General features: G+C 38.1%; 1 protein-coding gene across 1 annotated transcript in view; it reads left to right on the plus strand.

The window, feature by feature from the left end:
- LOC131663408 (nucleoprotein TPR) overlaps positions 1–4,922 on the plus strand; it is a 490,761-nt gene extending 485,839 nt beyond the window's left edge. The window contains exon 16 of the mRNA XM_058933811.1: positions 4,226–4,922. Within this exon, the coding sequence (XP_058789794.1) occupies positions 4,226–4,335 (110 nt within the window). The 3' untranslated portion in view covers positions 4,336–4,922. The remainder of the gene's footprint in view (positions 1–4,225) is intronic.
- Positions 4,923–26,697: the final 21,775 nt, after the last annotated feature.

Consider the following 26,697-nt stretch of genomic DNA (forward strand, 5'->3'; position numbering starts at 1 on the left):
TCAGAGGAGAAACTATCAATCGTAATTTGCGTATCGAGAGTGTAGTGTGAGAGAGTGTGTGTGGGAGTAAGCGGGTACTAGGCAGTCGCCAGATTCGCAGTGATTGAGCGTCAAGTAGGACTAGTCTGTGGTACTATCGTCCTATGTAAGTACCTTCTCGTGTCTTCTGTCTCTCTCTCGCTGGCTTGTTATTCTCTCTCTCTTTATCGCTACGCGGCATTCCTTGTAAACCCTTGTATTATATAAACGTCGTTTTATCTTATGTACGCCTTCCTCTTATTTACACCTATCTCTACAACCTTCCACGTTTCCCCGTCGACGAATTAATACGAAGATTAGCTGCTGGATCCACGACGCTCCCGCGGGCCTTAAGGCATAACTGAGTATCCAGGCATAGCCTCGAGCGGTTATTGTATGCCCAGAACGAGCTGCATTTAATATTTTCTGTTCTCTCGCGAAATAACGCGGGCTAGTAACAACCCCGTTATAACGTATTTTAAATTATCAGTTTCTTTGTAATTTCTCATTAGCGTATTATAAATAACTTCGCAACTTATCATTGTTATTAATTTTAAGTACCGAGCCAACACACTCATACAACACGCTACACTTTACATAATTTTTATTTTGTAAATTCCACACTAACAATTACACGTTTTGAATTGGTCAGTAAAAGGCTCAACTTTTATATCAAAATTTATCAGCCGTGTAAATATCATAGTTTCCTACTCTTCACCTCCCGCTCTTATATTTACCCTATTAAGCGCGTCATAATCCCTGCGAAAAACAATAGACTAAGGAAAGTAGAAGAAAATAAGTTAATCCGACTATTTGCTATCGGAGTAACCGCGACCTTGATTACGCTCAACTCAATCATTCAAAGCCGGTCTTGACCTTAGCACTTCGCGTCCGCCAAATTTATTATCTAGAATTAAATTATTTGATCTGAATAACTATACAGAGTGGCACCCCTCCGGGGTCTAGGTAATTCGAGTAATACTGATACCTAGACATAGAAGTGCCTGGCGCCCTCATTTCCTTTCAATCGCCTAAACCGCCAGTACCATGGTGACCTGTTAATCGGCAGAAACCACCGTTTTACAACTGCAACGGTAGTCGATTTGATTAATCGATCCATTCGCGATTCGTCTACTCGCGATGTTAGTTCGAACAACTAAGAGAGAAAGAGAGAGGGCGCGCGAGGTTTTGAAAATAGGCAGTTAAGCCTCAGCTGATTTCGTGAGAGTACCGCCAATTAGTTTACACAGTTATTCACCGTTATTTATTATAAAGTTTCTGGAATTTTGATACGTGCGTGAGTGTAGCGAGGAAGCAGCCGCATTACCGCAGCAGCAAGCAGCAGCAGATTTTTGAACGAGGCAGCACAACTGATATTTGAGGAGCATCGACCGTTGATTTTCTACAACAATTAAGGCTGATCACCGTAATTGCACCGCAGGGTAGGTGTATCTCCCTTTATTATTGCGCGACGAAATACTTTCGAAAGTATTTTGTCAATCGCGAGCGAATTTTTGGTATTCGCGCCGAGCGTTAGATTTCGCGGCAATTTTCGAATTCTCTCTCTCTCTTTCTCTCTCTCACCAACTTATTAGTAATAATTATAAATCCTATATCACGTACGTTAGTCTTTCGGCCCATAAAAGACTATAATTTTATATTAATTAGACTTTGTTAATTTTATTCGCCGCTTACGTTATTTCGTTCCCTAATAGTTAATAAGTCTACGAGGGTGGTCCGATAAATACTTAGCCTCACCGCCCGATTGCGCCACTCTCGCAAAAGAAATATTCTATCACGTAGTACAACCTTCTCGATGGTTACTGTCAAGATTTTAGCTGGATCGAAGTTGTAGTTTAATTTTGAGAGCGTGTGAAAGCAAGTGTGTCTGTTGATTTTTTAAAAATGGAAAAAGGGCAGTATCGGTCGGTGATTCGATTCTTGTTTTTGGAAGGGAAATCGCGCAGCGAAATCAAAAAGCGCTTCGATGCTGTGTACGGTGACTCTTCTCCTTCGATGGGGACCGTCAAAAATTCGTTTAACGAGTTTCAACGTGGTCGCACGTCGACTTTTGAAGAGCCACGTCCAGGTGCTCCGAAAACGGCTACCACGGAGGATAATGTGACAAAAATTCACGATCTCGTATTGGCAGATCGACGATTGAAGGTGCGCGAGATAGCTATGATCGTAGGCATCTCAAAAGACCGCATGGGTCATGTTCTGCATGAAATTTTGGGCATGAGAAAGCTGTCGACGCGATGGGGGCCGTGTTTGCTCACTCCGGACAACAAGCGCAACCGTGAGACAACTTCAGAGCAATGTCTGACGCTGTTTAAGCGCAATCCGAAGGAGTTTCTGCGTCGTTTCGTGACAGTCGGCGAAACATGGATCCACTGGTGTACACCAGAGACCAAGGAACAGTCGAAACAGTGGACTTTACCCGGCGAAAGTGCTCCGAAGAAGGCGAAGACTGCCCCATCAGCCGGAAAGGTGATGGCCACCGTTTTCTGGGATTCGCAAGGTGTGATCTACATCGACTACCTGGAGAGGGGCAAAATGGTCACAGGGCTGTACTATGCCGAATTATTGGGTCGATTCGACGTCGAATAGAAGAAAAAACGGCCCCATTTGGCGAAGAAAAAAGTGCTCTTCCACCGTGACAACGCACCAGCTCACATCTCCGCCGTCGCCATGGCCCAATTGGTCGAATTAGGCTATGAACTGCTGCCACATCCACCGTATTCTCCAGATTTAGCCCCGTGCGACTTCTTTTTGTTTCCAAACTTGAAAAAGTCACTCGCCGGGCAGAAATTGGAGTCGAATGAGGAGGTAATCGCTGCCACGGAAGCCTACTTTTCAGACCTCGGGGAAACGTATTTTTCAGACGGGTTAAAGAAGTTGGAGCATCGCTGGGCCAAGTGTATCGAACTAAACGGAGACTATGTTGAAAAATAAAACGCCACTTTTCCAAAATTTTCGTTTTTCTTTTGTAGGCTAAGTACTTATCGAACCACCCTCGTATAAAGGCTTAAGTCTTAATCCGATTTCGTTCAAGGGATTAGGCGGATTAGGCATTAAGTCATTCATACTGAAGATAGTTCGAGTGTCAAAAGTCAAGTCACTTAAGATGAGTTCAACTCGGTTGAAAAGAGGACACTGAAACGAAAGTATCAAACGTCAAGGCGAATACACGTATGACCATACGTGTTTAATGGAGCGGCGGTTAGCTCTGCATCGTGGGAGTTTGCGCTTTAATATATCCTATTGTACTAGCTAATCCACCCCGTTACAATTTCTAAAATATTACGGAAAAGGTTTCGTGAAACAAAAAATAATATTTTATAGAAAATATTTCTCAAAAACCTTTCAGAAATATTTTCTGTGCTGTGGGTTGTTTCACATTGTTTGGTTTTCTTTCAGTTGTTGCTGAATGTGTCCAATCTATTCTCGAAGTCGATAGTTTCGACCACTCACACTTTCCACATTCGCGTACAATTCCGGGAGTCTCCCTTCATATGAGTATTCTTTTGCCTTATTGGATAGTTAAGGTTTAGTGCATTGCCTCTAGTCACCAAAGTATCGCCCAATCGTCCCTTCAGAGTGTCGAATAACCGGATGTAATTAGCCAGCCGTTAATGGTTAAACAATCTCTGTCCTTAAACTCTTGCCACAGGAAAATCTAAACTTTTGCAGCCTGACAAACATGTTTAAACCCAACCTCTCTGACAAAATACGATTCCATTTTTAAATATAAATATCTTTTAAGTCTATATACCGTTAAATTGATATATTCGCAATACTTAAGCTGAAAACAGACCTAAGACGTCCGCTTTTTAACGGATGCACATTATTAATGAAGTCGCTTAGACTAGAAATCGGCATTAATTATGATAATATAATCGACCTATCGGTTAAAATAAACAACGTAAACTAAATACATTTATATAATTTATGTACATTCTCTCTGGTCAATAAATAAAATAAAAATATATAAAAATGTTCCCATAACATTAGAAATGATATATTTGTATTTTCGTAAGGTCCATATTTTATCTGATGTTTGCATATTTTTATGTGCAGTAGATTCAAAGGTTTAAGCATGCATTATAAAGAAGTGAACATAAAAAATGTTTAATTCTGATATATATGTATAAATATATATATATTGTGGCATTCAAATAATACAGAATAATATTTTATATTGTAGGTTCAAGTACTAATCGAGGACATTCATCTAGAGGTTCTACCAATGAAAATATACGAGCTCGAGGATCAAGAGGTCGACGTTTGCGTTCAAAATATCCTTACAATTATTAAAAGGCTATTGTTCTTTATTTAGTAGTACTTCATAGTTCGATCGTTGAAATTGAAGAATTTCTAAATTACTCTGTTTACTTCCTATACTATTTCCTATTATTTTATTTTTTGTATTTTTATTTAATCGAAATGTTTTTTATCGATACAGGTATGTTGTATAAGGGTAGGAAATATAATAGAAAGATTATATCTATTAAATAAGTAATTTTATAATATATATTGAACTATGAAATGTAAACGGCTTATTTTCATTGTCAAATGCATTCAATCGTTGTTTACCTTTATTTTTGAACAGTAAATAGCATAAACAATTTTCAGTAAAGTAGTTTTACAAATGGTGAGTATTTTATGATAGTTTTTAAACAACACGAGGACGGAACTACATAAAACAAAAAACTCTTTCTAGAAGAGATTAGACACAATATTTTTCAATATGATGGACGGTTTCCATACCGTGTATCAAAAAGATTATTTTTAAGCTTGTACGCTACTGAGAATTCTTTAAATTGAGGAGTTAACTGATATTGAATAGTGTAAATTATACATTTTTTTAATATGGTGGAAAAATAAGTCTAATAAAGAAAGTTATGATAATGAACGTTTTAAATGGTTTCATTTTTTTTCTTTTCAAGTTACAAATCTTACATTATATTAAAGTGACAAACCTAATTATGCCCGTCAATCTGTTCTTTCGTACGCTTACATATTGGGAAAATTGCAATGAGAGCTGCATATCCCGGTGATACAATATCTGAAAAATCATCCCAATGCCTGCATTTTGCAACGTGGGTGTCACCCTGCCACCAGAACATCGTCTCCTGAATGAGTCGAGATTTTTTGATGGAAACATTATGTACCTAGTGCACATTTTCGGAGATGGTGTTTCATTGACCTGGATGGTCACCCTAATACCAAGACATCGTTTCCTTGGTAAGTAGACGTTTTTCGACGGAAAAACCATATAACTGGTGCATGTTCTCGAAGATAGTGTCTCGTCGAACTTGGGGGTCACCCAGACGCCTGAACATCATGTCCTATGCTTATCTCGTTATTTCGTTTCGAGCGTTTCGTCTGGGCCTATCATATATGTGATAGCTTCCTTAGACGTCTTTTTCCAAATTTTTTTGTCAGATAAGACTCACCAGTAAGGATGAAATGTGCATATTATGCAAAAAGTTAAATTTTGACTGCATATTTTGAAAGTACAAAAAATTTTATTCAAGTATAATATTTTTCATTTTTTTTATCGTGACATTCTATGTCATTTCAAGGTCATTAAATGATAATATATTGAGAATCAGTATGACGATTTCAAAAATAAAAAATGCCCTTGAACCTACGTGCTATGGTGAAACAGAGCGCAGATTCGGATTCAACGACCATCAAAACATTTGAAAATATTTACCTGATTTCATAAAGGCATACTTTTGTATTTTTAAAATCGCCATACTGATTCTCAAGAACGTACTAGTTGCGATAAAAAAAAATGAAAAATATACCTAAAAACTTGTGGTGGGGTCAAATTGACTGGGGATTCGAATTCAAGTGACAAAATACATGGAAAAATTTAGAAAGCAAGTAAAAAATAACCGTTGGCTTATTATTGATTTTGATGTCGTTATAACTATTCATTATAAACGCTGAAATGTATGAAAAAAGAAAAAAGTTATCTATAAAAAATAAATCGTCTGTTATTTTATTCAGTCAAAAATAAACGGTCGGTTATTGGCTTTACTTTGTCCTCATCCGGACACAAACCCTCGCTATCTAACCTGTATCCTAAACAAGTTACCTCGGTACAGAAGAAATCAGAATTTTCTAAGTTGATTTCTAGACCGACACTTACTAAATGCTTTAAAACCTTCTCTAACCAAGTCACGTGGCTATCGAAATCCGCGCTAACTACCAGCAAATCGTCGAGATACCAAAAAACTTGCTTTCTACATTTTTTCAACAACGCAAGTATAAAATCGGTAACTTTACGAGCTCAAAACTTTGCTATAAATTGACGATACATTTTTTTTTAAATAGTTTCAAATAGCATTTTTCAAACCCTTTCAGAATCTTTTTTTAGAAGTATTCTTTCTTCAACATTAAAAAAACCACTGCTGATTGAATAAAACTTAAAAAGAGCATAAATTTCTGAAGTTTCTTACTCGTTTTAATATTTGTAAAAGCACCCCTGAAAAAGTTAAGGAAATAGGAAAGAAAGCTTTTAGAGAGAACTTCAAAATGATTGTGTTAAAATTATTGGCCGGCACTGTATATCGTTTTTGAAACAAATCACTACTTCTTTGTGTGCCAGTGTTTTTGAAGAGATCATTTTAGTTTTATTTCGAATCAAAACAGTGAATTTCACCATTTTTATGACAGCTTTTTCAAATGTATTGGTAACAGTCCTATTTTTAAGCTCTTCTTTTATTTTCACTGAATTACTGCAACCCGCTAAACTCGTGAATCTACTTACATCAATTAGTATATTAAACGGCGTCACTTCATATATGAGGTCTGTTAAAAAAGTATCGCGAATTTTGAATTTCCGCGGGCTACGTAAATTTGATTTTTTTGTAGCGTTATGTTGGTACTCATGTCCCTTATTTATACTGACAAGGTCGGCCATTTTGCATGTTTAGTTAATTTTTTACAGCTGCTTTGCTTGGATGTGTTTTGGCTCGTCTTCGATTTTTGCCTATTCTAAAAAATGGATCAAAGAATCTGTATCAAATTTTCTATGAAAAACAAAATAAAGTGCGCGGACGTATTCGGAATGTTGACTGTAGTATATGGTGAAGCTACTTTGGACCAAAGCAACATTTATCGGTGGTACACAATGTTCTCAGAGGGCCAAGAAGATGTGAACGACGAACAACATGCTGGACGCCTGAGCACGTCAACAACAGACGAAAACATTGATAAAGTGAAAAAAAAATAGTATTGGCCAATCGTCGAACCAACGTTAGAGAATTTTCTAAGGATTTAAACATATCAATTGGCTCATGCCATTCGATTTTAACCAATGATTTGGGCATGAATCTGGTCACCGTAAAATTCGTGCCTAAACTGCTCAATTTCGATCAAAAACAACATCGTGTTAACATTGCTCAAAAGATCTTGGACTCGGTCCATGATGATCCAAATGTTCTCCAGAGGATTATAACTAGTGATGAATCATGAGTTTATGCTCATGATGTTGAAAGCAAAGCTCAATCATCCCAATGGAAGGTGCCGCATGAGCCAAGACCGAAAAAAGCACGCCAAGTTCGGTCGAACATGAAGGCAGAGATTAGTTGAGAGATTGCTAACCGCAATGCTTTAGAGAGTGCCAGATTTGGGCGACTGGTTCGAGCGCCCCGTATTGGCCAAGCGTCGAACTGGACGCACGTTTCCCTCTCAGCTGTGGAAGGGATATACAAACGTGCGTCTTCCGAGTGAGGGGAACGTGCGTCTGGCTACAGTTGACTAAAAGGGGTAGAGCAACGGTGTGCGCTTACTCGCTCGCTCGGAAGCATTTTAGACTTTCGAACCCCGCTCGAGTTTACGCTTAGCTTAAGTAAAATTATCGGTAATTATGTAGATTTCAGATCAATGCCGGAATAATGAAGCTTTTTACTATTGACTAAGCACAAGTATTTAATCTTAAAACCCTATGCTCCTTTATGAACATAAGTAACTCTCATGACTAAAATACTTAATGCGCCAATAGCCGATATAGCTAAGGCGCACGCCTTATGCTTTCGTTTACCCTACCGCGGGTTCGATTCCCGTTCGATTCAATTTTTTTTCATTTCAATCGTATATCTTCATTTGATCTCTTCTTTTACTTTTTTATGATTGTAACATATTGAAATTTAGCATAAATTTTATGTATTTTTTTTTATACATATAATAGTAATAAATATATTTCTTATATTACGTTTACTAATAATAGCATGTTTTTTTATATATGTTTCTAAATTGTTCCGCTTTCAGTAAATGACGTATACATTTTTTTTAATTGGACTCTATCAATTATATATCAATCTACATATTATAACTCATTACGCGCGTATATTTACCAACTTCATTCGGAAATAAAGTCAATGGTGCGTGCTACCGGGTAATAACTAAGTTAAATTTTATGATAGTAAAACATAATTAACAACGTGATAGGATGTTAGTAAAAACATCTTTTGCCTGTGCAATGTACAATAAAATTCGAAGAGTAAGCAATACTAACAATAATAGAAGCGTTAAAAATACAGGGTGTCCCATTTTAAAGGAACTACCCCGAAATTTTCGACGGTTGGTGTTGTACAAAAAAATTGTTCAGACAACAGTTGTTTGGGACAATGGGGGCAACCTTTCTGTGAAATCCGATTTGACCTTGAGATTTATTTTCAAGGTCATTTGAAGGTCAAAGTAATTTTTTGAATATGAACCTATATTTTTGATCCCGGATTCGGAAAGAGCGGAAAATTCTACGTTCAGATAACGTATTAAGTGTGGGGTGCGGTTACCCCCCCCCCCCCCTCGCCTAAAGTCATGTAGAGGTCAAATTTATGATTTTCTTCTTCTATGCACAGGAATGACCGGGCAAGAGTAAGGTTAATTGTAATAACCCAATAACTCCAATACCCAATAACTCGATAACCCCAATAACCCCAATAACCCAATAACCAAGAGATATTTTGAATAGGGACCACCATTTTTTATCCCGGATTCGAAAAATTTCAGGATGCTATAACTTGAAAACTATGAGCTTTTCTGAAAAAATGCTTAGAATGAAAAGTTCTTAGAATTCATCAAGAAATACACTGGAATTTTTTCAGATTTTTTTTCATGAAATTTTGAAAATTTTTTTTTTTTGGATTTTTGAAAATATTTCAAAATTTATAAAAAATTCTGGAAAAATTCCAGTGTATTTTTTGATGAATTCTAAGTATTTTTTGTTCTTTCTAATTTTTTCCAAAAGTTGATAGTTTTCGAGAAAAAAAATCATAAACATGTTATATATAGTATATACATGCATATATATAACATGTTTATGATTTTTTTTCTCGAAAACTATCAACTTTTGGAAAAAATTAGAAAGAACAAAAAATACTTAGAATTCATCAAAAAATACACTGGAATTTTTCCAGAATTTTTTATAAATTTTTAAATATTTTCAAAAATCCAAAAAAAAAAAATTTTCAAAATTTCATGAAAAAAAATCTGAAAAAATTCCAGTGTATTTCTTGATGAATTCTAAGAACTTTTCATTCTAAGCATTTTTTCAGAAAAGCTCATAGTTTTCAAGTTATAGCATCCTGAAATTTTTCAAAAAAATTATCACTTCGGACGCCATTTTGAGAACCGCCATGTTGGATTTTTTATTTTGTACCCCATATGTCTTAAAATTTAGGACTCGAGGACACGTTTCTAGCTGTAAAAAGATGTGCATCTTTATCAATTTCTTAAAAAAATTTTGAATAAAAAATCTTTTTAAGTTGAAAAAATCGCTTTCTTTTGCAAATATTTAATTATAACTTTTTTAGCAGTGACTTTAGACAAATTCTGAAGCCATATTCTGAAAGAACATCAAATTTTACGTCGGATATGATGTGTTGGAAATTTTTTTGGTGCAGATAATATGAAAAATAACTGCATGAAGATTCGTTGAAAATTTAGGACATTTGGGCCTTAATGGGTTAAAATGGGACACCCTGTATATGGCAAGCAGCACAATACCCTAATTAATTCACCGCTTTTACAAAAAAATATTGAATAACGATGTGGTAAAATTTTAAGCTATACGTACTTTTAATCTTATGATAATCTTCGTTCAACCAGGTGCGCTCATCAAGTATGACATAATTTTAATGACAGCTTAGTTATTACTGTTATTAATAAATAAACAATTAATAATTTATTTAAAGAAATAATTATACAGGGTGTCCAAAAAGTTCCGGGACACCCCAGTAAGTCCTGAGATATAACTATTTCCGAGGAGATTAACGTCATTCCTGTAGTAACTTTGAACGAGGAATCCAGTGGTGACCTTGGTTTTGACCTTGAGCTTGACCTTCAAGGTCATTTCAAGGTCAACTTTTTTTTTTTCAAATGGGAACCCCTATTTATGATAACGGAAATCGAAAGAGCGGGAAATTTTACGTCCAAAACGGTATTGTAAAATTTTTTTTCATGGCCTTGAGAAGTTCGATTTAAGATCAAATGCTTGAAAAACTGCCTAAAAGCGTTTTTTTAATTTTTAAGATATCGAAAAATGACCTCTACAAAATTTGTTCAGAACAGAGTGGGCCACTCAATGCACCAAAAACTTTTGACCTTTAACCTCATTATAAAGGTCATTTCAAGGTCGAAGTGTTTTTTGTAATGGAAACCCCTCGTTTTGACCCCGGATTCGCACATAGCGCGAAATCCGACGTTTGAATAAGGTATTATGTTGAGTTTCGATTGATCCACGACGTTCATCGCTAAGGTCATGTGAAATTTAGACCAATATTATTCGCGAAACATTTACAAAATGTTTCGGACTAAATTTATTAAATTCTACTGGGAGCATGTCGTGTCAAAAATAGGGGTTCCCATTTGAAAAAAAAGTTTACCTTGAAATGACCTTGAAGGTCAAGCTCAAGGTCAAAACCAAGGTCACCACTGGATTTCTCGTTCAAAGATACTACAGGAATGACCTTAATCTCCTCGGAAATAGTTATATCTCAGGACTTACTAGGGTGTCCCGGAACTTTTTGGACACCCTGTATATGAATCGAAAGCGTTAATTTTGTACTTAACAACGACATTTTTATAATTTATTATTTTTAATTGACTGATTTAATATTTACATTATAAGATACTTTGTAAAAATACGAAATTTGATTATAATTCAAATGTTATCAACTATGTAACAGTATTGACGCGTTGCTACCTATTTTTAAAGGCGAAGGTAAGAGAGGCGCTTTCGCTCTAGATGTAATCAGAAGAGTAGGTGGGAAAATAAACCAATTTTATTTATTACCAAATCACAAACCTTTTATTATCTTATAACTAAAACAAACGTTTAAACTAATCAGCTATGAATATCTTAATCATATGTCTATAATATACGAGGTCTGTCCGGAAAATATCGGGCCTACGTTTATATCTTTGCGCCGTAGTATTCGAGCGACCTCTACCGGACAGAAACGTCAACAGTAAAGCCTCGTGAATCTATTGGTTACTTACTGACACCTGCCGGACGTATAGTTCATGCGCAGCGTGTCTTTGTTTACAGTGCCTTTTTCGCGTTCGTCGGATTTTGATATTGTCAAAAATGACTGAAAAATAAGATCAACAAATTTGCATCAAATTTTGCTTTCAACTCAGAAAAACGAGTTCGGAAACTATTGAAATGATACAAAAGGCCTTCGGAAGCGAGTGTATGAGCAAAACACGAATAAAAGAGTGGTATAAATGTTTCAAGGATGGTCGCACTTCAGTCGATAGTGATTTTCGTTCCGGCCGACCTTCGACGACGATAACCACAGATAATATTGAGCGGGTGCGACTTGCAATCGAACAAGATCGTCGTATGACTCTGCGAGAACTAGAAGAAGACCTTGGGATATCGGCGAGTGATCGCCTGGCTACCTAATAATTCGTGCGGCCTGACATCACTGCGAGAGAAAGAATAACCGGGAGAGAGAGATAACCTGACCTTTGTTTTCTCCTCCCTGGGAAGCGAAGGTGGCAACTGTAGGGCAGACCGTCAGTCCGGCTTCTCATCTTTGTTGCTTCTGCAGGTGGTGCGCGCTTTGATGAAAGGCCAAGTTGTGGGGCCACTCAGGATGGAAGGCAGCCAACCTCTTCTTCGCAGGAAACAATGGCAGATGATGGCAGGACGAGCTAATTCTTTGGTCGACTGACTTCGATTGATGGCTGACATTGAGTAAATAAGGCCACGCAATACTTCTGCGAGCGAAGTAACCGCTTTATTGCTAACTATCCCTACTTACTCCATTTTTAGGCGGCGTGCGACGAAGCGCTAATTGGTCGCGCGTCGCCCGTCTGCCTAATAACCACTTAGCGTGCGCTCACGTGAACGCTCTTTCCCTCTTTCTCTCTCTCTTAAATAATCCATATCTATTTATGTAAAGTTTAAAATTTCATGTTTTAAAATTTCATTATTACTGTTTATTCTGTTGTAAATTTGGAAAAATTATTTCGCACAATTGCGTAAACAACTCGAAGAGAGCTGTCCTGCGAAAATATGCCGGAAAATCTGTCTATAAATACGCTGATTTTTGCACAGGCTAGCATTCACTCCTAGCCTTGCAAAGTGAGCGCATGAGATTGACTAAATTTGGCTAATACCTAAGTTCTTTCTCTTAAGTGATTAACTAAGCAATTTTTTCTTTTCCTATTGAAATTTACGCTTGACTCATAGAACATTTCACACTATGAAAAACTTGGGCTGAATGACATCCTTTTTATAAAAGAGATTTAAGCTCTGCTTATGGGACACTTCACATCATAAGAAACTAGGGTAGAGTCTATCTTTCCTTAAGCCTAATTCAAATAATCATAAATATTTCATTTATAATTTTATTTCAAACTCAATATTCATAAATATCTTAAAAATTAAAACGAATTCTTACTCATTAACGTGATAGACCACGAGAGTACGAACAAAATAATAAATAATAGGTGATATTAACATCACATATTCAAAATGAATCCTGAAAAAATATATAGAAGTTTTCATAACATTTATAAAATTTGAAAATATTTAACATCACAGTAAAGATAATTAATAATTTTCACTGTTTAACACATGATAGCCCGCTTAATATTTTCTGAGACGCACGTATAAATTTACACTTCTTCAGCCTGCAGCCAATGAATGCAATAGCAATTAACAAGCAACGAGGCGACGATTATCCATACAACGAAATTGATGACTGTAAATAATTAAATATTATTCCTTCTATTCCTTCTCGATAGACTTCTAATAGACACCATTTCTTTTGATCCACTGTCAGGACCAATCAAACTTTGGCGATCGAAAGGGCGGTCAGACTAGGTCGACTACTTTCCCGGGAGGCCAGCAGCCGACCCCTTTTTTATATGACCTATCCTTTTATTACTGCGTGTTGGTCCTAAAGCAATTTGGGGTTTCCCCAAATGTGCTGAGAACGGACATCTGTTTTTAACAATAAGGAAATACAGATATGCCACAGTAGGCATGCACCAGTCGAGAAGTATTATAAATTATCACGCGTTTCACTTCGATCGCTTTCGCTAAGACCTTTGCAGTCATAATGCAGACCGTTTTTTTCTCTCCATGCCAGAGCGGAAATAGCGCAAACACCATTACCAGAATGATCCATAAACCAAGCGCCATGATCGTTGGTGTCTGGAGATGGATTCGGCCATATACTGTTCCATTGAGGGTAGCTTTTTGATCATTTTCCCTGTACTTTTATCACAATCGGTAGTTTTCTTGTAATTAATATTATTATTAATTATTTGCAGTACTTTCTTTAATATCAGTGTCTTTATTAGTATATCATCTTAACTATCAAGCTTTTCTAATAGGGTTTCTTCTTCCAGTAGATTGATTATTCTTTGAAGAGGTTTCAAGAGTGTTTCAAGAGGTTGAAGAGGGTTCAAGATGATTTGCGATTTTTTTTCCTTGTTGGATTTGACCTAATTACCGTAGTTTTTCTTTATAGGTTGTATAAATGAGATTGGTCTCTTAAGTCATTTAGTAACTTTCCATAGCGAGTAATCAGTTATTTCTGTTGGATTGAGTGCTCGTAGGCTTTTTTGTATTCGTATGTTTTTTTTCTTCGTATAACATTTTCTTTAAATCTTTAGTTGCTTTGTTTAATTTATTTTTGTATAGAGTCAATCTCGTTACTTGATATCTTTTTCGGAGTGATTTTTTTTCTTTTTATCTCTGTGATATTTTTCGGTATGATTTGCCGAACTTTTTTACTATTTACAGTAGTGGAGTACTTTAAAATAGCTTGAGTCAGGAGTGAATTTAGATTTTTAATGCTGTTTTCTAAGTCAGTCGCTGATTTTAGTGGAACATTGCATGTTATATATTCCGCGATGAAGAGAGTGTATTTTATCCAGTCAATTATTGTGATGTTTATATTTATGAGTACTTGTGAATGTAGTAATATAATTATGAATTAATACTACCGAAAGATCAGACGTTAAATATAAGCATGAAGATGTTTCAAAATATTTTTTATTTATACCTTTTACTATTGCAAAGTCCAGTAACTTATTTATGTTAGTTGACCAGTATGTTAGTTCACCAGTGGATATTGGAAATCAATTGGTTTTTTGTATGATATCAAAATACAAAGCGATTTCCTAACGTCTTGAAGGCGAAGTTTGTCCAGTTTTCTTTTGTTATTGTTTTATTACGAGAAGAGTAAACAGCTGATACTGTTAGGGGGCCGTTGTTATCGTTTATGATGACACTAGTTGCTTGTAGGTAAATTTCACTGAGTATCTTATGAACAGTGTATCCAAATTACAAATTATATGTAGGTAGTTTTTGTTCGTAAAGTGAATTTCTAATATTAACATGATGTCAATGTCTTCGTAAATTAGCAATGCTTTTAATTACATGAGTCTCTTCATTAGTCCATTTGCGTTCCAGATACATATTTTCAATGTGTTCAATGTATTCACTATGTATTCACTATGCTATTTTGTTCACTAATGCCGTTAGCAGCTTTAGCATAGTGTCTATTCTTTGCATTAGTTTTTACATCATATGTTCAAGTTTGTTTGTACTTGCTTCATTTATGTGACTAATTATTTCTGGTTGTTTGTTTGTTTGTTTTGATAATTCTGTCATAATCTGTTCATTTTGATTAGCCATTGCTTGGGCATATAATGTATTTGGTCTAACTCTGTTTACATTTGTATTTATATGAGGCTGAACTTGGTTGTTGTTTTGAGTGACTGATTTTATTCTTAATCTAGATAATAATTTTTATTGCAACTCCTTATGAAATGGACATTCTTTATAGCTTGCAGTGTGGTTACCTTTACAATTTACACATGTTACTTCTTTGATTTGTCTTATAATTAGACATTCCTTAGTTTTATTGTTTTGTACACATTTTACACATACTTTTATAGCAGTAATTCGTAGTGTGTCCGAATTCTTGGCAATTTTGACAATGAGAGATGTCTTTTTTCATTTGGCGGTTTAAATTTAATTACTCTGTTCAGTAGTCTGTTAATTTTATAAATATCTTGGCTCTTATGGTCATGTTTAATTTTAACTGTAAATTATAGGATTGGAAGTTTTGTGATTTGGTGTAACATATTGCGAATACTTATCACCTTATGTCTGTACTGGGTGTATACTTCACAAGATGACTTGAAAGCTTTGTCCTCTTTGCGCTAATAAGTATAGAATTGAATGTTTTTTTTCTTTTAGTGCGCTTACAATTAGCAGGTATTTTCCAGAAGTTGTCGGCTGGATTTTCACTTTGTTATAAGCTAGGACTGTCTTTGGCTACTGTGTTTAAAATATTTTCCAGTGGGCATATGTACTCGACGTAATAAACTAATTTTGTAACGGTTCTATCTATGAGCTAGTTTATTATATCACTGAATCACCGTAACCCGTCAAACGCATCTATCTGTTTACTCAAATCAGCACATTAAACAGCGCCACCTCACCGATTATTTGATTGTATTATTACAAGAGTTTAGTTTCATAACCAAAATAAGGAACGTGACGTTACGAAGTAATAGATATAGCTATAATGATTTTTGTTATTTAAGAAAAATATGTTAATTAGAGGTAATTTAGATATAACAAAGTATTTCTTATATAGATTTTAGTACGTAGATTTAGAATATAGTCATAAGAATTGCGTTTAATTATTAAATAATAATGAATTTTAATATGCAAAGTTAATTTATTTATTACGCTAAAAATATGAATTATTAGAAAAATGTAAATAGTCCAAATGCAAAATAAATAAGAAATGAACATGAGTAAGAATTGGTTTCATTGATAATAGTTAAATAATAACTGTTATTAATAAATAAACAATTAATAATTTATTTAAACAATAAGTTGTATATAGAACGAAAGCGTTAATTTTATACTTAATAATGACAACTTTATAATTTATAAATCTTAGATAATTAATCTAATAATTGCGTTATAAGATTATAGAAAAAACCGTTAAAAATATGAAAATTTATTATAATTCAAATGTTATTAACTAATTTGAATATTTCTTTTTAAAAAAATACTTCTAAAATTAATAAACTATAAGGTTATGTACAAATTTAATAATTTTCCATTGTAAATATGGTAATATTACATTAATTAACTTTATTAGTTAATAACTTTTGACGACACTATTTTCGATAATTGTAAATTACACTAAATCAACAAATAACGAATTCTGTAAAGTTCACATGTGTTGAAAGCTCACTATTAATGTTTATTTACTTGTAAATTAAGAAAACTCATTTCTTAAAATTCGCGAATGTTTCTCGAATATTCGAAAACTTCTCAAAGAAAACGCTCCTGCGAAAATAGGCGGGAAAATTTGTGTATAAATACGCCCACTACTGCACAGGCAGTCATTCACTTCTAGCCTTGCAAAGTGAGCACATGAGTCTGAATAAACTTAGCTAATACCTAAATTCTTTCTCTCATTGTGATTAACTGAACAAGACCTTTCCTCTCCTATAATTTGAACTCAACTTATAGAACATCTCGCGCTATAAGAAACTTGGGCCGAATTATATCCAATCCCAAAAAGACTTTAGCTCTGCTTATGGGACAATTCCATAAGAAACTAGGGCATAGTCTGACTGTCCTTAAAACCTTGGCCATATTCGCATATATTTGATATTTCAATTTATTTGACAAGTAGAGTAGATTTATTAGAAACGAATTCTTACTTATAAGCGCAACTAGATACGAGAGTTTGAATTATTTCTAAGTCATACGAACATCATATATTGGAGGTACTTTGTTTTGTATGATGTTTGCTTCCTTGGGTTGGGTTCATGGCTTTGAGTTTCGCTGTCATCTTGTTGCAGTACGGTAAATCTATTAACATATTGGCTTAGCCAGTATTCCATTAGTTGCGTTTGCTTTTTACTAGGAGTTTGATCTCCTTGGATAGTACGCAGCCTATTGTAACTTGTGCGTTTCCACTTTTCATCGCTGTTTGTTATTGGGATGGACATATAGTCCCCTGATTGTGTGGCCGTTTCTCGCTGTTACTTTTTCAATAAGCCTCTTCATTATGAAGTTTGAGCTAAGGACACTTAACTTGATTTGCAAACTGTAACTACACTTGATTGGATTAGTATTGGCTACTGAAAGAACCGAGCGCAAATAACACGCCTAGCTTCCTTGAGTGTCAAACATAAACTGTTTACGTATTTAACATTCCTTTCTTCGTGAAGATACTTTCGTCAGTAAATAAAACCTTTCGGAGTAAATCATTGTCATTATCCCATTAAGTTGTGATGAATTGTACATAGATCAAACGCAACGAAAAATTTCTTGCTCTTGGCAATAATGACTGGACTTTCTGAGTTGTGTAGGGGTATCTCATTTTTCGAACCAACTTTCTAACAACTTCTTTATCTGCATCTTTATCTGTATTCCAACGGTAGTCGATTCGATTAATCGATCAGTTCGCGATTCAGTAATACTTTCGACGTTAGAGCGAACGACTAAGAGAGAGAGATAGAGAGGGCGCGCGAAAGTTTAAACGTTTCAGTTAAGCCTCAACTGTTACTTGAGAGAGTACCGCCAAATTAGTTTCCCTGTGTTTTCGCCGTTTTTCTACAAAAAGTTTAATTGGAATTTTTGATACGTGCGAGTGTTAACGAGGAAGCATCACAGCAGCAACATTACAGCAGCAGCAACTAAAGCAGTAGATATTTTAGAGCGAGGGAGCGCAGCTGATTTCTGAGGTACACCTTTAATTTGCTTCAACAATTACGGCTGATTACCGTAATTGCACCGCGGAGTAGGTGCACCTTCCTTTTTATGCGCGACAAAATACTAGCGAGAGTATTTTATCTATCGCGACTGATATTTTGTATTCGCGCCGAGCGTTATTTTTCGCGGCAACGTTTCGAGTTCTATCTCTCTCTCTCCCCGTATTATTGTTAAATCATTGTAAAATCCTATTCGCGTGCGTTAGTCTTTCGGCCCATCAAAGACTGTAATTTTTCTAGTCATAAACGTTATTAATTTTATTCACTGCATTACGTCATTTCGTTTCTTATTAGTTTAACGGATCTATTACGGATTAAATTTTAAGCTGATTTCATCTAGGGGATTAGGTGGAATAAGCATTAGGTCACTCACACCTGAGATACATCGAGTGTCACAAGTCAGGTGAGTTTCACTCGGTTGGAAAGAAGACACTGTAACGAAAGTATCAAAGGCGAATACACGTATAACTTTACGCGTTTAACGGAGAGGCGGTTAGCTCTGCATCGTTGGAGTTTATGCGATAATAAATTCCTATTGTACTAGTTATCCTCCCCGTTACATGGCGCCCAACTAGTATTAAGAAACGTTTCGTGCTAATAGGATTGTGCGTCGAAGGTAATCGACGCACGGGAAAGAGAGACGTTTGCGCGAGCACTGAGGAAGGTTTGAGCGGGTGTTAGCGTGAGATCGTGAGCGGTGCGCCATCTACAGAGAAAAAATGGATTCACTGCGATCATTTTTCTTACAAATTGGTAAATTTACTGTGAAAAGGGCCGAAAGCGATAATAATTAGTAGGTCAAAGAGATTCTAAGTCGTTGTAGTTGAGTAACAGGTGCTAGCCCATTTGAGCCACAGTTGGTGGATAAAGGGGGGCTGCAAGCACCTGAATAACGTTAAGAGCAGAGAGCGCTACCCAAGCGTGCAGTCCAGAAAATATTAGCCAGGCGAAGCAAGTACACAGCAGGCTCGGATCTTAGGTAGGATATTTATTTTATTATTAGATAGTTTGCGGAGACTGTACGCGCTCATAATCTCACGAGTTTGTGCCTTATAAAAAGGAGGCATTAAGGGTAGTTGCACTAAGTAGTGTATACCCGGCTTATACCTTGGGTGATAGGAAGAGCTAGTGGTCGATTAAGCCGATATTTTAAGCCTCGACCGCATCGTACACCCGTGCGGATGCAAGATGGCTCTATTGTTAGTTCAGATCGACACATGGGCATTAGAGCGGACCTCCGCACAGCGCGAACACTACCTGGTGGATTTAGAGCTGCGCAAGGATAGAAGTCTCATCCAGATGGCGGCTAGGCTAGGCAGGTGGTTGCTGGGTGAGTACAGCGTCACAGATTTCGAAGAGACCACGCCCAGTAAAGATGTGGCAAGGCGCAGGAGGCGTACCCGACAAGCGTGGCTCGATACAATCTGCGACGAATTGGAAAACCTCAGTGAGAGGAGTACAACGACCATCCCCTGAGACTCATCAACAGGAAGGGAATAACCTTGACAAGTATGCAAGGACATTCGCTTGCCTGGATCAGGTCTTGGAGGTCGAAGCCAGCCGCCAAGATGAGGATATCATCCAGAAGGTACTCCTCACCCAGGAACAGGAAGAGAGGGACGGGAGACGAAGCAAACCGGATCTGAGGTCACAGGAATCCTGGACTCGGAAGGAGCCTCATGGAGAATTACCCTTGAGCGAAGCCTTCTGGGAAATAGAGTACTTGAAGGAGGGAGTCAACCGTAACCGCAAGCTGGTCGGTCGGATCCTAGAGACCCTTCAGACTCTCCAGGGCATACAGGTGTGTGCGGAGCGCGAGGCGAAGGACATGCGCGAAGGAATACGAGAGCTGGAGGACGGAATACATAAAATGGCCGATGCTGTCCATTCATCCCAGCGCGACTCGATTCAATCGCGCTCCAGACGTAATGTGGACTTTCAGGATACATTCACCTGTTACTACGACTCTGGGATTCTGGGAAGCACACCGGCTTCTCCCCAGGAGAAGAGATTTCACTCCACCGGTAGTTCTCCAAAGAAGAGGAGGTGAAGAGGATCGAGAGGAGTACGGAAGATCCGCACCAGTTCGACAGAGGAGTCGAAACGGATCGTCTGGCACCGGTCCTTATTTATCCTCAGGACTCTCCATAACCTAAGATGTTAGGAAAATTGTTCGCGGATAGAAATTGAGGTTTGCGGGCAGTAGGACATAGAGCGTGGACACGTTTCTGTTAAGGTTGGAAGACCTGCTCGTGGGCGCAGGACTAACCGATGATGAAGTACTTTATTCCGTATCAGAGTTCCTCGTATGTAACGCAAGGACCTGGTACGATAACAATAAGTATCAGTGGCTCATTTACGCTGAATTCGTCGCCGACGCCCGAGAATAGTTCAGCACAAGTACGCAACAGCAACAAAGACTGTTGCAGGAAGCACAGAACCGATTCCTGGGCGAAGACGAATTGGTGAGAGACTACTTGTTCAACCTGGTGGCTCTTGTGAAGAAATTGGAACCACCAATGCTCTTGGAGAGGTTATTAGACCTTTTCCATGCAAACCTCGAAGGGAAGGCACGTGCAAAGAAGAAGAGGGATCCGCAGCGCGGACAGAACGTGGAGAACCCTGCCAGGAGGCCTACCGAGCAAGCAACGGTATCGGCTGGGCAAACCTCCACTTCTAATAAGAAGATGGAGGAGCATCTGGAAGGCATCGAGAGTATCCTGCGCAAAATGGCCAAGGAAATGTAGGACATCCTTCTAGAACAGTGCAAAAGTCGATGGCGTGGGAGAAGGAGGAATTCTCCTCCTCCCGGCAAGGAGAGCGAAGGGAAGAGGTCATCTTCCCGCCTCCAGTAAATTCGATCTCTCGCCGCGGGTCGTCGACGGGAAAGAGCAAGTTGTCGGTGACCCAGGGATTCAAACAGGTCCTTGTAGAGCATCAAGAGAGCCCGGGATCTAGCGGTACATCGGAGCAGAAAGCGATCGTGCCCGATACCAGCCCTCGGCAAAGTAAGGGTGTGGTCATCCTGGAAGGACTAGGTGGCCACATACAAATTGTGGAGGAGGGAGAAGATTCGTTAGATATAAGGATCGAGCAACCCGAAGACCTGAAAAGTTCGGGCCCCTCCACACAAAAAGCTTCACTGGTGAAAGAATTCAGCAGTACGAGTAAGCCTATCGTCGTAGCAGCAGCGGAAGGAAATAAACCGCTGAGAAGCGCGATAAATGGAGGGAAGGATGAGACTCATGTATACGACCCAGAGGATGATACCAGATGGTGGTTGCGGTTAGACATAGGTGACTTTAAGATTAGAGCACTCTGTGATACCAGTGCCTCATGGTCATGTGTCAGTTAGGGCTGAGATTGGCATCGGTGATGGGACTCGGATTTAATTTGATCAGACCGGGCGATGCCAGACTCGTCGACAAGCGCCCATGCTCCATCATTGGTGACGTGATGTTTCCCTTCAAGGTAGGGAGAATCACAAGGAAGATAAGAGTCGCCATTACACAACTGCTCACGGACGACTGCTATGTAGGCGCGAACTTTATAAGAGAGTTCCGTGCAGTTTTGGATCCCGATGAGGATGAATTATGGTTGAACGACGCCCAGGTAAAAGTATCTATGGAAGTGGCGGAATTGATGATACGGCATTTCTTGCACCGGTAGGACTGTGGAAGACTACGGAAACAGCTTGAGGAAATAGAAGACCTCGTCAGAAGATTGATTCCTGACAGAGGAGATGTTTTAGGCTGTGCCGTGGGGGTTGAGAACGAAATAGATTTTGGAAATTCTCGACCCATCAAACAGAAGTACTACCCAGATTCTGACAGAGTACGAGAGGAAATGCACGCGCTGGTCAAGGATATGCTGAAAAAGATGTAATCGAACCAGCAGCCAGCGGATGGTCAAGTCCAGTGGTAATGGTAAAGAAGGCTGATGGAAAGTATAGGTTTTGTGTGAATTACCAAAAGGTAAACGCAATCACCAAACCTGATGCCTATCCTTTGCCATATATGAACGACGTCCCAAGACGGATAAGGGATGCCAAGTTCATATCCACGCTGGACAGGCGTAGTGCGTACCATCAAATTCCTCTAAAGGAAGAATCGCGTCCGATATCGGCTTTTACAGTATCTGGATTAGGGCACTTTCAATTGAAGTGTCCCTTGAAGCGGCCCTTCTGACTGTCATACGCAGGAGCGACCTTTCAGAGGTTGATGGATAAGGTGATAGGATCTATTCGCTTTTGCTTACCTCGACGACGTAATTGGGGCTTTGTCGTCATTTGAGGTGCATAAACGAAATCTCTAAATGGTATTAAAGAGAATTCTAAATTCGGGTCTAACCATCAACAAAGCCAAAAGCCACTTGTGTAAGAGGGAAGTTAGTTACTTGGGAGTTCTTGCGTACCAGGACGGTGTGAGATCCGATCCCGATAAGATACGGCCGAATAATAAGTATTCAACACCCCGGACTGTCAAACAGGTTAAGCGATTCATGAGAATGACGTCGTGGTATAGACGTTTTTTACTCGACTTCGCCATGATCCCTGAATCTATAAACCGCTCTTGGGAGGAGGAGCAAGAGCGAGTTTTTACGGGGTTGCAAGAGGCGATGACTTCCGCCCCAATACTGCAGTCACCCGATCCTAGCGGTCAGTTTATACTATAAACTGACACCAGTGACAGTGGGATCGGATTAGTCCACACGCAAGATGTCGATGGAGAGGAGCGTGTGACAGAATACGCCAGCTGATCACTCGACAGCGCTGAGAGGAATTACACAGTCTTCGAGAAAGAGTGTTTAGCAGTGGTATGAGCCATTGGAAACTTCCGGCATTGAAGAGCATCACTTCAAGGTTATCACTGATCATAGTTGCCTGAAATGGCTCCGCAGTATTAGAAATCCCACAGGAAGACTTGCGCGTTGGGCGCTAGCATTGCAAGACAATGTCTTCGATATTGAATATCGAAGGGGGGATCTCAATGTGGTGCCAGACGCATTGTCTAGGGCCTATGAGGAGGAGGGGATTGAAGTGAGTGCCATAAATAGTCGGCCGGAGACCACTGACGCCTGGTATTTGTAACAATACCAGGAAGTATGCCAAGACCCACACTCGCACCCCACATGGAAGGTAGTGGGGGGAAGGCTGTATCACTATCAGCCTGATGAGGACGGCGAAGGATCCATCGACAATGATGAAGCGTAAAAGCTTGGGGTGTCTTGGGAGAAAAGGCACTAAGTTCTCCAGGAGGTCCATGATACTCCGACAACAGGGTATCAAGGATGAAATCGTACATTCTCCAGGGCTAGGTACTTTTACTACTCGTCTAAGATGTATGATCAGGTCAGAGAGTACGTGAAGAGTTTCACGATAAGTCAGCATTGCAAAGTGGAACAAAAGGCAACTTGCGAGCTGATGGGTCGTAGACAAGTGTCACGACCCTGGTAGGTGGTAGCCGGTAATATCACTGGTCCATTTCCCAAAAGCTCTCGAGGTTTTGAGTATGTCTTAGTCTTTGTAGACCTTTTTACTCGTTGGGTGGAGTGTGTGGCGATACGCAAAGCCAATGAGAATACAATCGCCTGGTAATCACGTGAGCGGATTGTCACTAGGTTTGGCGCACCAGAAGTATTCTTGTCGGATAACGGAACCGAATTCAAGAATCAGGAAATCGAATCATACCTTCAGATGAACGATATCCAGCGCGCCTTGACTCCCGTGCATCATCCCCAAGCGAATCCCACAGAGCGAGTAAATAGGACGCTCAAAACCATGATCACGTCGTACGTAAGCCGTGATCATAAGACGAACACCTGTCAGAGTTCTACTTCGCGTTAAACTCGACAACTCATAGCGCCACTGGGTATATATATAAGTCAGCCATTACCTCTTTTGACGTTCAGAAGATCCCAAAATCAGCAGGCCCTTGAGTGTTCGGAGGGTCAACCTGTGATACTCGTAGATTGGGCTGAACATATGGAGAAGCTCCCTAATCTATGGAAGCGTACCAACTCCAAGTCAAAGGAGGAAGCGGTGCGTCAGGCGGGTTACTACGACCGGAAAAGACGGCAAGGATTTTCTCCTCGGCTGCCCAAGGCATATAAGCTAAATTGGTGCCGAAATACGCCGGTCCATACGTGATTGAAGAGGTTTGCGGTTCCAACACGTACAGACTGAGTAATCAGCTGGAGATCCTGCCCGAGCTCTTCCATGCCAAAGACCTTAAGCCGTACTATGGTCTGGGCGAAGAGGAAATCGTGGAAGCGACCGATAACGAACCTCGCGAACAGTGCGAAGAAAAACCGTTGGGGGCAAACGATTCTGCGAAAGCATGCGAAAATTCGGCGAGGGATTTATCGAGCCAGCGAATCGAATTAGCAATCCCCACGATCGTAGATAACGATCCCACCGAGGCGTCGGATTTAGCTGTGTTAAAATATATGAATTAATATTTCAAGAGTATAAGATGTATGTAGTAGCGCACGCGCAAAAGCGCTTAAGTACGCAGAGAGATGTATCTGTACATAACTATAAGTACAGTCGTAAGAGAGCGTTTGCTTGAGGCAGACCGTGTCTCTAACTATGAGACCAACCTTGTACATATTGCATGACATTACATTTTATTTTAAAACAAACTCAATAGTTTTAACTTATCCCAGTCATTTTTAACATGGTAGCAGAGGTCCGTGGTTAATAGTGTGATCGATTAAAAGTGAGGTTGATTCAGTGTATGGTTGACATAGTTAATGAAGAAGATAGGAATGAATGTTGTCTGAAATTTGTTTTTAAAGTTGAAAAATAAGTGAATGATCAAGAAGATGCAAGTGAATACGATTGTGAATTTTGCCGTCATGCGGTGCTTGGCAGGAACACATGGAAATTTGAGGATATACGACTAAATGAGTAGAAACAAGATAATATAGTACTCAACGTAATGAAACACCGAGGATATTGATAAGTATACTGTAAATATCAAGGTAATAAATCCTTTTATCGGAGAATGAAGTCGTTTGAAACAATAATAAACAATTAGAAACAAAAATTAAATTGAAACATTGAAACTTAAAAACAGATCAACAAGTAGTAATAAATATTTTATTAGATATATAAAGATATATAAAGATAGATACACGTGCATGAACGAGAACGTTGAGTAAAGTTGTGAAAAATTGTGTTTGAAAGTTGTAGAGTATAGAATGGCTTCTGATACGGATATGAAAATTCCTATCTTTGATGGCAAAGATTACAACCTTTGGAAAAAAAGATTATTACTTTTACTGAAATTTAGAACGTGTGATGAGGTGGTCACACACGAAAAACAATTGAAAGATACTGATTGGGAAAAGCAGAATTGTAAAGCTATGAACTTAATATATTCAAGTATTTCAAATGATCAATTACAATTTGTATGTGATGAAAATGCAGCAATTGATATATTGAATAAGTTTGATGAAATCTACTTAAAAAAATCAACTTCTTTACAAATAGTTTTAAGAAATAGACTGGATAAATTAAAACTGAAAGATTTTGAAAATGCCGATAGTTTCTTTAGTGAATTTGAGAAATTAATTAATGAATTGAAAAGTGCTGGAGCAGATATAAAAGAACAAGAAAAATTAGATTATATATTAAAAACTCTACCTGATTCACTCGCATACATTGGAGACTTAGTCGATACTTTACAAGATAAAGATAAAAATTGCAGTTATATAAAAAACAAAATTAAAATGTATGAAATTCAACATAGCCAAGATAATAATAAAAAGTCAAATTTATTTAAAGTCGAAAAGAAAGATATTGAATGCTTCATTTGCCACAAAAAAGGGCATACAAAAAAGGATTGTAAAACTAATGCTTTTCTGAATTTCCGAGCAAGTTGGCGAGGAGGTGCTATAACCCGAGGCAGCTGGCGAGGCAACAACTCTCGTGGAAGCGGTCAAAGGGGCAGCTACAATCAAGAAGAAAATTACCAAAACAACAACTACAGAGGTTATACTAATAACAACAATAGAGGCTACGGCAACTACAGAGGCTACAGCAATAACAGAGGATATAATAACAACAACAATCGAGGTTACGGTCAACGAGGAGGTCACCGAGAGTTCAACAATCAACGAAGTTTTCAACAAGAAGGTCAACACGACGCACGCTATAGTTATAATAATAGGTATTACGATAATACACCACAGACGTTTTATTTGCACGCAAATATTGATGTTAAAAATTTTAATAGTAGAGTCAATTCCATAAATCAGAGTCAAAGTACTCAAATAAATTGGATCTTAGATAGTGGTTGTACAGACCATATAATAAACGATGATTCTTATTTCTCAAATTTTAAAAGATTAGAAAAACCAATTTATGTAACTATTGCAGAT

Source organism: Phymastichus coffea, unplaced genomic scaffold (genome assembly GCF_024137745.1).
Source record: "Phymastichus coffea isolate CEN01 unplaced genomic scaffold, Cenicafe_Pcof_1.1 PCOF00035, whole genome shotgun sequence".
Taxonomy (NCBI): Eukaryota; Metazoa; Arthropoda; class Insecta; order Hymenoptera; family Eulophidae; genus Phymastichus; species Phymastichus coffea.